Genomic DNA, 14,476 nt, shown 5'->3' on the forward strand with positions numbered 1-14,476 from the left:
TCCATCACTGAGCTGTGTCTCCATCCTAGTTTTGAGTTTTTAATCCTTTAAAAACACAAGGTTACACATAGAAACCTTGTCTCAAACAAACAAACAAACAAACAAACAAAAACAGAGAAGTCTTACTATTAAAAAATTTTTGTCCTCCTATGGAGGTTTCAAATGTCTTTTCATGTGGGTTGACTTTCCCTGGGCCATCTACAACTTATTTTGTCTTTGTGAAGGCTTTAAGAACATCTAAATTCTTTCCCAGTTGGCAAAACCAGAGACAGTTTTCCCTGCTTCCTATGTAAGTGTGTTGTTTGTTTCTATGGCTTTGGCATTTTCTCTCAATAAAATGGAGTTAGGGAAAATACACTTTTTTTTGCATTCTGAGGGGCTCATAGAAGGACCAAACACAGCTAGAACCTCACAGTTAGAACACGTCTTTAATGAACGCCTTCCATAGACATATTCTGCCATCAGCCCTAGGACTAAGGACTGACCATGAGGAAGTCAAGGAAAAGACTTGGGTGGTTCAGGATGAATAAAATTGGGATTGGGGTTTTGAAGTACCTTTTGCTACAGGAAATTCTACTCTCCAAGGCTCTGCTTATCCAGATCCTCAGTTGACTTGAAGCTTCAGTTTCGAGTTGAGTACATTTTCCATCCATGGATTTGCTTGTTTTGTTCAATTTTACCTTGAGTAGTTGAGGTCGTCTTTACGACGTAACAGCTAAACCCACGGCTTCCTTTCTCGTAAAACCAAAACAAAAAGGCTCTCTATTCAGGTGCCATGTGTTTGTAGTACACATATGTAGCGCGTCCCTGGGATCAAAGCCGTCTATATATAAAGTGCTCGAATCTGTGTGGGTTCAAACACATTTCAAAGCTTCGGGATCCTGAAAGCTTTCACTCTGCTTCCTGAAGACCTGAGCACGGTTCCCATAAAGCCATGGCTGGTCTTGGAGTCCAGAGGTGCAGAGCTCAACTGCAGCTGGCTTCTAGGACTTGGCCCTTTGAAGCCCTGCTTGCTTTTCTTTTCATCCCGACCTTCTCCAAAGGTGAGTGGTGACTTCTGGAGCATGGAGGTGGAGGGGGTGTTTTTCCTACACGGGTTTCATTTCTTTCAGCAGCTAAGGACAGTGATTTGTAGAAGAGCCAGAAGTGAAAGGCAAATCTCTATCTTTGGGCTTACCAGCTCTGTGTTCCAAGAAAGGTGGAGGCGAGCTTGCAACAGCCCAGGAGCAGAGGCTACTCACAGCAGATGGCTGCCATTCTGGACAGCTGGGGGTTAGTGAGTGAATCCATAAGACTCTTGTTTATGGAGAACAAGTTCAGATATTTCTATAAAATTGGAAGGAAATGCTGTAAAACTGAGAGATTTAAGTGGGGAAAGGTTTCTGAAATCCTGAGTATATTTGATCTTGATATCAGAGGGACCTTGTGTTTTTTCTTCCTTAAAAAAAACAAAAACAAAAACAAAAAATAAAAAACCCTCTACCTAGATTAAAATAAATAAGAACTCTTTCCCACTCACTTTACGTGTTTTGAGACACTCTTAGTTCTTAAGTTACTACATCTAACGCTCTAGGGACATTGCAGAAGAAGGGGCGGAAAGACTGTGAGAGCCAGAGGTGCATGAAATTTACTGTGAGATTGTGTCTCCTAGGAATGTCAGACACTACACCCATAAAGTCTTACCAATATGACTGCCTAAACATGAACTGAATAAGGACATGAACAATAGACATGCCCAATATTTGGGGAAAAACCAAGAGGCCTCAACCCTGCACAAATAACTACAGGCAACTAAGGAATATGGAGGGCAGGAGGCTTCCCCAGGGAAAAGCACACCAACTAGCTATCCGATATCAATGGTCAGCCCTGAACACGCAACACAAATAATATATACAGACTGAGTAGGCTACATGGAAGAATGCATTCCTATATGTATATGCATGTAACAACAAATAATAGAAAAAGAGGCTATTACTTTGAAAGAGAAGAAGGAGGGGTATGTGGGAGGATTTGGAGGAAAGAAAAGAAAAATAATGTAATTATATTACAAACTCAAAAAATAAGAGAAGTAACAAAATAAAGGAAAAATAAATAGGCTAGTTATTTTAAAGATGAAATAGTTTGAAATTGAAAGAAGAAAGAAAGGGAGCATGGTAGAGAGGGAAGAAGGAGGGGAGGAAGGAAGAATGAAGGTGGAACCAAGGGAGGAAAGGAGGACAGAAGGTAGGGAGAAGGGGAGAAGGGAGAGGGGAGAAGGGAGAAAGGGAGAGGGGAGAAGGGGAGAGGGGAGAAGGGAGAGGGGAGAAGGGAGGAAAACAAGTAGTCTGTTTGGCCTAAGATTCTTTTTATTTTTTTCTTCATAAAATCCCTAATTGTTGTATTACCTATATAGGGATTTTAGGTGCAAATTCCTAATTTTCAGATGCAATAAGAGCTCTTGAGAGGCCAGTATACCTTGAAATGCATGTATCTATTAGACCTTCACCGAATTTCCTCTCTCTGGACATTTTAAATGAAGAAATCATGTAGTTTGTGTGAAACCGATGCATAAATAATATTTGATGATTTAATTTTACCAAGTTACAGTTTCTTGTCTGAATAGGCCACAAAACTTCAATATGGGAAAGAGCTTCCTTAAACACTCTAGTGGGGTTTCCATGGGGCAAAGGTGGCTGAGAGAGTGTCTTTGATAGCAGAGATGGGAGCCAGGCAGATGCCTGCTGTCTCACGGGCTGTTGGAATCACCATGGCAACAACTGCTGCCATGTTGTTCTCTTTTCTGAGGACAAAATGTTATTCAGTATAGGTGCTATCTACCATAGACTGATTTATGGGTAGGAGAGGTGGTTTTGGAAACTAACCTTGGAATAGTATTCAAGATAGCACTGAATGCTAATCATTGTTTTGTTTTTGCAGTTGATGTTAGTAAACTACCAATGACACTGTTCAGTTTAAGTTTTAGGTTTAATTTGCAATATTGACCAGATAGCAGTCAGGTTAGTTATGAAAAGATAGTATGACACAAAGCCACTTTTAAGTTGAGTGCTGAAGGTAGAGCCCAAGGCCTTGTATACTCTAGGTGAGCACTCTACCACCGAGCTCTGTGCCCCAGCCCTTCTGCTTGTTGGAATTTGGTTTTTTAAACAGTGTCTTGTTTAGCTGAGGTTGCTCTTCATCTCCTGTGTGCTGGGAATACAGATATGAACTACCAATACTAGGCTGCAAACACATTAATTTCAAATGATGAAAGCATTTTGTATAAAGAGATGGGCTCTTTTCTCTTATAGTATACCAAGAGGAAAGAGAAAAAAAAAACAAAAAACCAAAGGACCAGGAAAATGTTAAGTGAAGGAGAGAAGGAAGGAGTAAAAGGTGGTGGGGAGGCAGGGGAAGCCCACAGAAGTTAACAGCAGGGTTGCCTCGACACTGAAAGGAAATGACCTGATGGTCTAGGCTCTGTGGCTTTCTCGTCTAACATTAGAGGCTACTCTACCACTGTGAGGCCAGGGAAAGGGTAACCAGTGCATTGGGCTGAGGGTTTAACTGCTCCCAGTTGACACAGACACACTTATATATACACAGGATATTCTGAGGTTTACATTGAGGGATGAAGCAAGGTTCTGCACCCCAAGCTCCACAACTTCCTCTGTCCACTATCCACCCTGCATGATATAGTCCTATTATCACCACAGGATGCTAGGGGCTGGAAGACACTACACTGCTATGTAGTCTACCCCTCTTTCTTACTGCGTGAGAGAGAAAATGAGAGGAAGAATGACTTGCCAAAATGACACATTTCATGAGAGCCAGGCCTTCTATTTGCCATAGCCAACCATCTTCAAGAAACTATTTATCAGTAAGGACATCTTGGAAAGTGATGAAAGATCTTAAGACAGCTGAAAGATGGGAAGTGGGATGCCAGGGTGGATGGATGGAGAGTCAAAGGGTAAGGGGGGGGTGATGAGTTTGTTGAGAGATGAGCTTATGGGAGCTCATACAAGATAAATCTCCCCTGCCTTAAAGTGTGGTCTAGTAGTTCCAGCCATGGATGACCATGAGTCCACTGAGTTACTTTTGACCTTTCCTTGGCAGCCATACATGTAGCCCAACCTTCAGTGGTATTGGCCAGCAGCCATGGTGTGGCCAGCTTTTCATGTGAATATACATCTTCACACAACACTGATGAGGTCCGGGTGACAGTGCTGCGGCAGACAAACAGCCAGATGACTGAGGTCTGTGCCACGACATTCACAATGAAGAATAAGTTGGGCTTCCTAGATGATCCCTTCTGCAGTGGTACCTTCAATGAAAGCAAAGTGAACCTCACCATCCAAGGACTGAGAGCTGCTGACACCGGACTGTACTTCTGCAAGGTGGAACTCATGTACCCACCGCCATACTTTGTGGGCATGGGCAACGGGACCCAAATTTATGTCATTGGTGAGAAAAGCTATTTTGCTAAGAACCTGTCTATTGCATTGCTCTTTACATCAGAATAGTTTAGTTCCTTGGTTTGAAGTTCTTTGTAGTTAGGACTATGATTTATAGATAGGAATTCCCTAGTAGATGCAGTCTTGCTTATGGCAAGCAATTACATAACCATCACTCTGACTGCAATAAAATGTGTTTGGGGTGTGTTTAACAACTGCTGATAGGCTAGGGTACTTGTTCTTTTATAACCATCATGAAGTGCCCTTGTCCCTGTGATGGCACTCTGAGGAAGTCACACATCAAATAGGCAGAATTCTCTGTGGATTAACAATACCAGTTAGGGTTGGCTAGCAAAGCCTGGCAGCTCCAACAATCCCTCCTCCTCTTCATTTTTTTTCACCCATGAGGAAGTAGGGTCCCAGATTGAAAACTGTCTCAAGTTTGTACTCTGTTTCTGTTGCAGAACCAGAACCATGCCCAGATTCTGACGTCCTCCTTTGGATCCTTGCTTCGGTTAGTTCAGGGTTGTTTTTTTACAGTTTCCTGATCACTGCTGTTTCTTTGAGCAAAATGGTAAGTGTGGTGCTGATGTTGCTCCACAGTTAATGGGGACATCTTTAGTTGTGCCCTACTGACCAAGTGATGGTGTAGAGTTGAAGCAATAAACAAAGAGCAGGAAGGATAGGGTAAAGAACACACTAGAACCCCATGAAATGGCCTTTGAGGTTTCAGGATGACTAATACTGTACGTGAGCATGTTTGACAGTGAATGTTTGTGTGCTTCTGAGCAGGGTTTCAGTTTGAGTAACTGTTTGAACAACATGGGGCAGCTGTTTTGGTCTTTACCATCTTGACGATGGCCCTAATGTGTAACCCTAGAGCACAGGATTACGTTGGGCAACTGTGGCTAGTTAGCACCACTTGGATGGATTTTTATCCTTCTCCTGGATATTTCTTCACTGAAAACCATCTCTTGGTTCCATCCCTGTGCTTTCTTTGTTCAAATTGTAGCTACTTGTAGAATACCTGTCTCCATTATATTATCTATTTACTAAAGTACCTTAACCTCCTCCCTAGCTCAGTGAATGAATGTCCTGGTTTTTATTTACTTCTCAGCCTTCTCAGCCACTGCTGTGTAAGGCTGGCTTTCCTTATCAATCATACACAATATCCTTTGTTTTCCCCTTCCCCCTTCTCATCCTCTTCCTCTTACTTCTCAATTTTTCCTTATCCCTCTATCTTTGTCTCTTTGTCACGTTCTGCCTCTCCTTCTGAGTCTCTGTTTTACACACACACACACACACACACACACACACACAATCTTCATTGAGCCTGTGTTCTATTGTCCTGTCTCCCTTTTTATTTGTTGAAGTTGGGGTGATAGAAACTGGGAATTAATACAGACAAGGAAAAAGCAATAAAAAAAGCATAAAAGGAATGGAGATGAGAAATATAGCTGCAAAACAGGATATCACAGCCACCTTTAAATGTTTTCAGTATACTGATTACCACAGACAAGATCTAGTTAATTATCTTGGGTATTTTGGGTGTTCTTGGTGAAGTTGTCTTAAAGCCTTTTCTTCCTCCTTTCCATTCTGTGAAAATGGTTGCTATTTTGCATTTGAATTGCAGAATTATTTATTGAAGGTGAATTTAAATAGCTGAATCAAGAAAATCTCTCAGAGTTTATAATTCTGCATGTTGTTGTGAATGTTTATTTTTGCTGGGGAGGAACCCAATATTTACTGAGCCCTATTATGGTTGAAAATGGGCTTCTGTATTCTTTAATAATAATTTTGGTCCTTTTTGTGTTTTGGCAGTTAAAGAAAAGAAGTCCACTTACAACAGGGGTCTATGTGAAAATGCCCCCGACAGAGCCAGAATGTGAAAAGCAATTTCAGCCTTATTTTATTCCCATCAACTGAAAGACCATTTGTGAAGAAGAAAGGCCATGCTCCAATCTCTAAAAGCTGAGGCAATTTCGACTTTCTTTTGCTCTCCAGCTATTTTTACTCTTTTGTTTATTTAAGGAGAGGATGCATCTCCTTAATATGGAGCTGGATGCAAAATTCAAATTAAGCATACTACAATTTAAAGCAAAGGACCGAGATCACAGAGCTGGGGTACTTCTGTTATGTCAGAACAATTTTAGAGAACATCACTTGGAAGCAGCATAAGGTTGTAGCATTATGATGTGGGGTCAAGGAAATGTTAGGGATAGAACAGGCCAAAGAAAGGAAAGGGGTGAAGGAGGGGGTTATATTGTCCACACCTTGTATTTACCTGGGAAATGTTTCTGACTTAAATAATTTTTAAAATTCCCGTGCTGTTATTTTCTTTAACAAATGTTTAATTACATGAAGATTTAAAAATATATTCACACAGCTATGTGATAGCCAGTGATTCCAATGGTTAGATTGTTGCAGCATGTATTTTCAACTGCTATTGTACATGGGTGTTTCATGTGCTGTTATGTATTTGCTGGTGGTTTGGATATAAACACTATATATCAGTGTCTTCCCACAGTGGGTTCTGGGGAAGTTTTGTTGAGGAGCTCAGGACACTACTCCATCAGGCAGGATACAAGGTCCTATGTTAACTTGCTTGGAAACTGGATGAGGCTGTATAGCTCAGTGCTCACTTGTTCTAAACTGGTGTTAGCAATGGGTTTTTACACTCAGGTTGTTTTGTTTGTTTTTGTTTCTGTTTGTGCTTTCTTCCATGATTTTCAAGGAAACCAAAGCAGGTGGTGTCTGTGTGAACCCGAAAGAACACTGTTTTCAAGGAACTGTGTCACTCATGAGCGCTGTAGGTCTGGTCTTCTAGGAAGCTCCACTACTCCTCACAGACACAATGTTAATGCCACAGAAGGAAGAAAGCAGCAGGAGGTAGAATGGGTGCATAAAAGTTCCTGAAAACTAACACTGTTGGTGTTTTTTTTTATAACTCAATATTTTCCATGAAAATGCAACAACATGTATAATATTTTTAATTAAATAAAAGTTTTTGGTGATTGTGTTATGGAGCTGCCTTTATCAGTCTTGTATTTAAGTGTTGTGTTTGAGTTTGGTTTTGAAAAATGTTTTAATTATATGTGTCTCTGGTGTGGGTATGCCCATGTGTGTGCAGGGGCCCCTGGAGGCCAGAGGTGTGGGATCTTTCCCTCTGGAGGAGCAAGAGTTGTCAACTGCCTGATGTGGGTCCTAGGAACCTAACTCTGGTCCTCTACAAGAGCAGTATGTGATCCTCACTATTGAGCCACCTCTTTGGCCTCAGAGTATCGTTTTGATGGATTCACTCAGCACTTAGTAGAGTCTATGATGCTGAAAATGCTTGAAACAAACTAGATAAGTGAAAAAGGGAAAATGATGTTTCACGAGTCAGCCACGTACCAGCCCAGTACCTGAAACCCATTCTTGGAAGGAACCTATTGTTTCCTTTTGATTTCTCTGATTGGGATATAATACAGGCACAATTGTCTTTTAAACTTTACAAGCAGCTCCCTTGGCCCAGATTCTCCACTTCCTCTTCCTCACCCACCGTTTTTTCTCAGCTCCACTAAAGCTGAATACTGTTGCCATGACAACTTCCAGTGCTGCTTGCTAGCCTTTCCTCCTGCAGCCATTTTGATTAGTCTTCATCATGTCTTACGAATGGATTATTTTGCAAATGTAGAGGAAACACACCTGCTGTTCTGTGTTGCTATTGGCTCTCAAGACTTGGGCCCACTGAAGTCTCTCTGGTTCTTAGTTAACCAAGGTGTATCACCAGCCTGGTTAGTTTCAATTCAAGTTTCTCATTCTTGACCTCTACATCCTGTTATTGTCATGTGCACTGATCTCTGTGTGGTCATGGACCACCTGTAACTACAACACTGGATTCCTCATTGAAAACACTGACTCAGGTGCTCAGCCTTTGGCAATCTGACTCAGTATCTTCGGATGGCGAGTCTGGAAATTTCCCAGAAGTGCGTTAGGGTTTCTGGTTCTCACTATCACTTATCTGGTATCCTTAACCCACCCCTCTTACTGCTGCTCTTTCACACACACAACACTCTCCCCATCCAAGTCCTAACAAATGAGACAGCCCTACTATCAGCATTCCTAAAAAGGTTTGCTAAGGTGTTTCAATTCGAGTTTGTGGTTATTACTTAGACCATGCTAACTCCAAAAGCTCTGTTCCCTGCTCTCCTGGTCTTCAGTTAGCATCCATGATGAAACATGCAAATGTCTTTCTGCTCCAAATATCTCTAGACAAATTTCTCTTTTTCAGTAGTTAATAATATGTCTAAATGACCAAAGGGCCACAGACAAACAAAAACTTTTCTAATATCAATTTCATTTATGAGGACTAAGCCCTTTGTCTGTAGTAATCGGACAGGTACATTGTCCCCAAACCAGAGGACCGACCCTGTCATTTGACCAAGTCATTGAATTCCCAGCCACATAGCTGTAGCCTAAATAGTCTGTGCATCTAAATGAAACTTAGTCTACTGTACACAGGAAGCCCAGACACTCAGACATGAATGTGGATGACAGAGGAGCAGAACAGAACTCCAGGAATGTAGAACTGGCTTCATCTCCTTGCTTCTCCAGAATGTGTGTCTGCTCATTGTTTTCCCATTATGACAACCTCATTTCTGCTATTTCTAGTTTTCTATTTTCACCTCCAAATATATTTTAAAACTCTCTCCCTCTGTGTGTGTACATGTGCACACATGGTGTGTGAGTCAGATGTGTGTGTAGTGTGTACCACAGCGTCTGTGTGGAGGTCAGAGGAACCTCAGGTTTGTCCCTTGCTTTTTATCTTGTTTGAGACAGGGTTTTTGTTGTTGACCCTGTGTGCTAAGCCCACTGGGCCATGAGATGGGCTGGGAATCCAGAGATGGGCTACCACATTTGGCGTCACATGATTTCCAGTGGTCTAACCTCAGGGCCCTGTGCTTGCAAGCCAGGCTCTATCCACTGAGTCATCTTCCTAGTGCTCTCTGAATATCTTAATCCCCCATTCCCACATCTGTTGAGACCAATATCAGATTTTGCCTTCCTCATCAGGTAACTGACACGTTGGCCCACACAAATTCCCCCCCTTTCCATTTCACAGATATCATTGGTTTCATCTCTAATGGTTTTAAGTGTGCCTGAATTTTATGCCTAGTTTGATTTGGAAGCTTTCTAAGATAGGGATCATCATCCAGAGATGCTCAAGAAAGTGGCCTAAAGTGCTGGGGAGCTTCGGTCTCTATGACCACGGGAAGGACAGCTGAGTTCTACTAAAAAGCTATCTGTGTTTTTGCAGGTAGATCCAGTCTAACTACTTCCTTCTGATAAGCAAAACCCAGTATAGGTGACTTCATCTTGTCTTAAATCTTCAGATTCCAGAGTATGAGTTCCAGCTGGCTACCCTGCCCACAACATGCTATCTTTGTGCCACACTGCCAAACATTTAATGGGGAGAGCACTTTCAGTTTTAGCATCTCTTTCTCCAACTGTGGGCTACAGCAAAAGTCAACTAAATTTTCATACTCAGAGAGAGCCTTCTTTCATATCTCTATTAGATACATACTTAGTTTAAGTTTTACTGGGATTGAATTTGCAAAATGTTGAAATCATCATGCTGTTAACTTGCAAATATAAGGGATCATGTTGGGAAGTCATAAAAGAGAAAATGGCTTTTGGAGAGTTGTTGCCATGGTCATGCTTCCCTTTTGCACCTAGTGAGGGTCATGACTCTTTAGAAGCCATGTTTAATTGCATATACACTTTTTTTTTTCACAGTTCAAATCAGTTTTCCTGTATTCAGTCTAGAAGTATGACTGTGCATTGATGAAAAAGAGGAAAGTGTTCTTTTTCTTTTATGTTTACTTGGGCTATAGACTATGATAGACATTAGTAGGTAGGGTCACCACATTCTGTCATGAAACTCCACAAACACACATGCACACACACAAATTAAACCATCACCACAGTAGCAACACAATACCCCGTTATGTTCCGTATTTCATTTTGAGGACTATATCATAAGGGCAGTTTATACTTTTAATGGCAGTAAGAATAAAAGGAATGCTAGAATTCCCTCATTTGAAGTTTTTTGGCAAGCATAAACTGAAATCTGTGGTCACTGTCATAATTATAACATGATTCTTGTCCCCACTCCAGGGCACACACACGGAAACATTGTCACTAGTGGGTAACCAGTCCTGAAGCAGAAGCAACAGATTATCTCTCAATCATTTTCTTAGAAGTCAACTCATTCTGGTGTACATTGCACAAAATCTTATATTAGCCCTTCTTGGAAATCTATGTTCTTTGGGGTTCATTCTGTCACAGATGTTCTTACATTCACTGTGCACTGTTGTCATCTGCAGCACTTGGGGGAAATGCAGATGGGGTGATTCAGACCCTGATCTTCCCATCTACCAGGGCATTCAAACACTCTCCTAGGTCTCTGAGTCACACTACCTGAAACCGTCTCACTCAGCACCCTCCCGTCACAGATGGCTACAACTAGAGACAGCATTGTAAGTCGCCTTCGCCCTGTAGAGCAAAACAAGAAGCAGAGAAACCAGGAGAGTTTTCCAGAGTCACAGCGTGAGGCAGCTTTTAACCAGTCTGGGAAGTTGGATCTCTGGGTATTCACACCAAGGATGTGCACTAAATTCTGCTCTGGCCTTTATGCCCAAGAGCAACACTTTTCAGCTGCTTCTAGAGAGCGCATACACTGTTCTCGGCAATCTGCTTCCCCAATCTCCAACATGCTAGGAAGAAACCCCAGAAAAGATGAAATGTTGGTTATCATCCACTGTACTGGCTGGATTTTGTGTGTCAACTTGACACAAGCTAGAGTCATTAGAGGAAGGAGCCTCAGTTGGCAAAATGCCTCCATGAGATGCAGGTGTAAGGCATTTCCTCATTTAGTGATCAATGGGAGAGGGCCCAGCCCATGGTGGGTGGTGCCATCCCTGGTCTACTGGTCCTGGGTTCTATAAGAAGATGGACTGAGCAAGCCATGGGAAGCAAGCCAGTAAGCAGCACTCCTCCATGGCCTCAGCTTCAGCTCCTGCCTCCAGGATCCTGCCTTGTTTGAGTTCCTGTCCTGACTTCCATTAGTGGTGAGCAGCAATGCTGAAGTGTAAGCTAAATAAACCCTTTCCTCCCCAACTTGCTTTTTGGTTGTAGTATTTCATCACAGCAATAAAAACCTTAGTTAAGACACCAACATTGGGTTGTTTCCATCTTTCTTACATTTTCCTTAACCTTCCCTGATGCTAACAAAAGAGATCAGTCAGTCCTTAGCAATTTATGGAGAACTGCTTCTGGGAAAACATAAAACATACTACTGCAATATACACTGTCACCAAAGCCTGTGGAAGTTCAAGGGAGCCTCTACATTCAGCTGGAAGTCACAGAGCGACTTATCACACGCAATCAAGTTTCCATGGCAACCAACAGTGTCTCAAAAACAATGTGATTCACACAAAGTGAAATCATGTATGCGAACAAAAAAAAATAAAAAGAGGAGGCTCTCTCTGAGAAGAACTGTATGAGATATGTTTTAAAGGGAAACCTCAAGTTCTAGAGAACCTCATAAATGGCTACTCTTGCACAGCCCCTTTATGGAGTTCATTCTTTTCCTAACTTCTTGGTTTACCTTGAAACTGGTTGGATCCACACCACCTTCGTCCCACCATTAGTTTATTTTCTTCATTGTGCCAAAAATGAATCTGGCAGTCCTTTGTTGTAAGATGACAACTGAAATGAAGAGCATCCTTTTTGCCCCTGGGCACCTTGAAGTTATTTTAACCACAGGTGGACACATTTGTGAATTAAAACTGGCAGGCCAGTAAGACAGCTCACCAGGATAAAGGCTCTTGCCATGAAATCTGATGACCTAAGTTCAATCCCTGTGACCTACAATGTGGAAGGAGAATCAGTTCCCACAAATTGTCCTCTGTCCTAAATACACAGATAAAGTGTGGCATACACACACACACACACACACACACACACACACACACACACAGAGAGAGAGAGAGAGAGAGAGAGAGAGAGAGAGAGAGAGAGAGAGAGAGATATGTGGGATGTCTTTCTGTATGCTGTGAATATGTGTTGCTCTCATAGGTTGATAAATAAAGCTGCTTTGGCCTATGGCAAGACGGGATAGAGCCAGGCTGGAAATCCAAGCAGAGATACAGGAGAAGGGTGGAGTCTGGGCGAAGCCAACAGCTGCCCAAGGAGCAACATGCCAGAGCACCACCGGTAAGCCATAGGTCATGTGTCAATATACAGACTAATAGAAATGGGTTAACTTAAATGTAAGAGCTAGCTATAATAAGCCTGCACCATCGACCAAACATTTATAATTAATATTGAGTCTCTGAGTGGTTATTTGGGAACTGGCAGGCAGGAGAGAAACCTCTGATTATGAGAGAGAAAGAGATATTCTGGTACTTGACTTGCTTTCTCCTCTTTATTAAATCTGTGACTCTACCCACGAAATGGTGTTGCCCACAGTTGGGATGAGTCTCCGCACCTCAGCTAGCCTAATATAGAAATTCTCCTACAGACAGGCATAGGTCTGCTTGCTAGGGGACTCTAGAGCCTGTCCAATAGATAATATTAACCATCACAGAGGGAATAGCAGCAGTACAAGCTGCATAAAGAGTCATTCACTAGCTAGACTAATTCTCACAACATCCCACAGGTGCGGTCCTGCCATCGTCCTTGTTTTCAGATGAGGAAACAGGTTGAGGGAGGTTTTAGGTCTTGCCTAAAGCCAAGCAGACAGTCAGTGCCTATGATAGGATGGCTAGTGGTGTTCAACTCCAAAGGCAGCATGACTGCATCTGAATTCTGATGGTGCCTGCAAACAGCAGAGAGAATGTGGGAAAAATGTGGACTGACATGCCAGAGGAGCCAGGCATGTGTTCAGGGCATTGCAAACTGTTATTGGGGCAATTCCTAGAGTGCAAAGGCTTTAAAAGTTTTCTGAAGGTGTTTATGGTAAGGCTATCCCTAGGCTGTAAGCAGTGACAGAGGAAAACAGGTGTTTGATGGCACTCAAAGATGGGTGTCTGTTTGCAGCCCCCAGCCTTGGCACCAGCTTTCCCAATTCCCTGGTGGATGGAGACAACAGCTTCTCACACTGGGACTCACAGATGAGGAAGTGGAAGCTATTATTAGGTCAGTGGATGAGGAATTCTTATTCTTATTTTGGTGTGACCTGTAGCATGTTCCCTGAGAATGAGATGATAATCTAACCCAAACAGGCTGGTGATAATAGAAACAATGGCCAATGGAAGTCAATGGGTGTTACCCCACATGCATAGCTGTGAATCTTGGAATGGGGCTTGAGTGTAAAAGAACAATAATCAGCCAGGAGCAGAGGGTGAGGGTGTGGGGCATGAAGAGGAAGACAGCCTCTGAACGGAAGGCAGGGAAATTCTGGAAAGCAGCCACAAAGCTTCCTGAGACAAAAAAGCAGAAGACTAAAGTTTGAAGATGACCCCAAATAGCAAACAAGGTGGACTATTATTCCGTGAATAAAATTACATAGAAGACAAAGAGATGCCCACATCAGAACCCAGGTCTGTGGGGCTAGGGTTGTGAGAGAGGCAGACACAATTCCTTTCAGTTTGTGGAAGTCACTAGGGACCAATCAGGAGCCCTTTCCTGTGTGGAATGGGCATGGAGGACAACTGCTCCACCCTGGATTGGAGGTGGCATTGATTCCCTTGATTGCCCTCTGGATTTGAGAAGATGGAGACAGGTGTGTGTGTGTGTGTGTGGTGTTGCTTGAGTGTACACTGAGCAGGGGTGGGAGCTGAGCATGGGGAGCAGAGTGAGAGGAACATCACAAAGGAACTGCTGAATGCCTTTGCCTGGACCAAGCTGAGTCGCAGGCACCATATTTGTGCCAACTTGAATGTTCACAACTAGTGCTTGAGAATGTTCACAACTAGTGCTTGAGAAGACATGGTTTAAAAAGTAGCATGAAGATCTGGGTGGTAGTGGCGCATCCTTTAATCCCACTACTCGGGAGACAG

At 42.5% G+C, this 14,476-nt stretch overlaps 1 protein-coding gene across 2 annotated transcripts; it reads left to right on the forward strand.

Annotated features, from left to right (window-relative positions):
- The first annotated feature begins 934 nt into the window (after window positions 1-934).
- Window positions 935-6,356, forward strand: Ctla4 (cytotoxic T-lymphocyte associated protein 4). 2 transcript variants are annotated; one of them, XM_027397028.2, is made up of 4 exons: window positions 935-1,043; window positions 4,093-4,440; window positions 4,895-5,004; window positions 6,252-6,356. In XM_027397028.2, exons 1-4 carry the CDS (start codon window positions 935-937, stop codon window positions 6,354-6,356), a joined length of 672 nt encoding a protein of 223 aa, XP_027252829.1. The 2 variants fall into 2 exon arrangements, with proteins under 2 accessions (XP_027252829.1, XP_027252830.1); XM_027397029.2 differs by lacking the exon at window positions 4,895-5,004 and having other exon boundaries at window positions 6,252-6,319.
- The last annotated feature ends 8,120 nt before the right edge of the window (window positions 6,357-14,476 follow it).

Source organism: Cricetulus griseus, chromosome 2, assembly GCF_003668045.3.
Source record: "Cricetulus griseus strain 17A/GY chromosome 2, alternate assembly CriGri-PICRH-1.0, whole genome shotgun sequence".
NCBI lineage: Eukaryota > Metazoa > Chordata > Mammalia > Rodentia > Cricetidae > Cricetulus > Cricetulus griseus.

What these genes read in the sequence shown, in the direction of transcription:
- Ctla4 (XM_027397028.2), top strand. Translation starts at nt 935, where the DNA reads ATGGCTGGTCTTGGAGTCCAGAGGTGCAGAGCTCAACTGCAGCTGGCT. An exon ending in GACCCAAATTTATGTCATTG is followed by an intron (nt 4,441 to 4,894) that starts GTGAGAAAAGCT and finishes TTTCTGTTGCAG; the next exon opens with AACCAGAACCATGCCCAGAT. An exon ending in CTGTTTCTTTGAGCAAAATG is followed by an intron (nt 5,005 to 6,251) that starts GTAAGTGTGGTG and finishes GTGTTTTGGCAG; the next exon opens with TTAAAGAAAAGAAGTCCACT.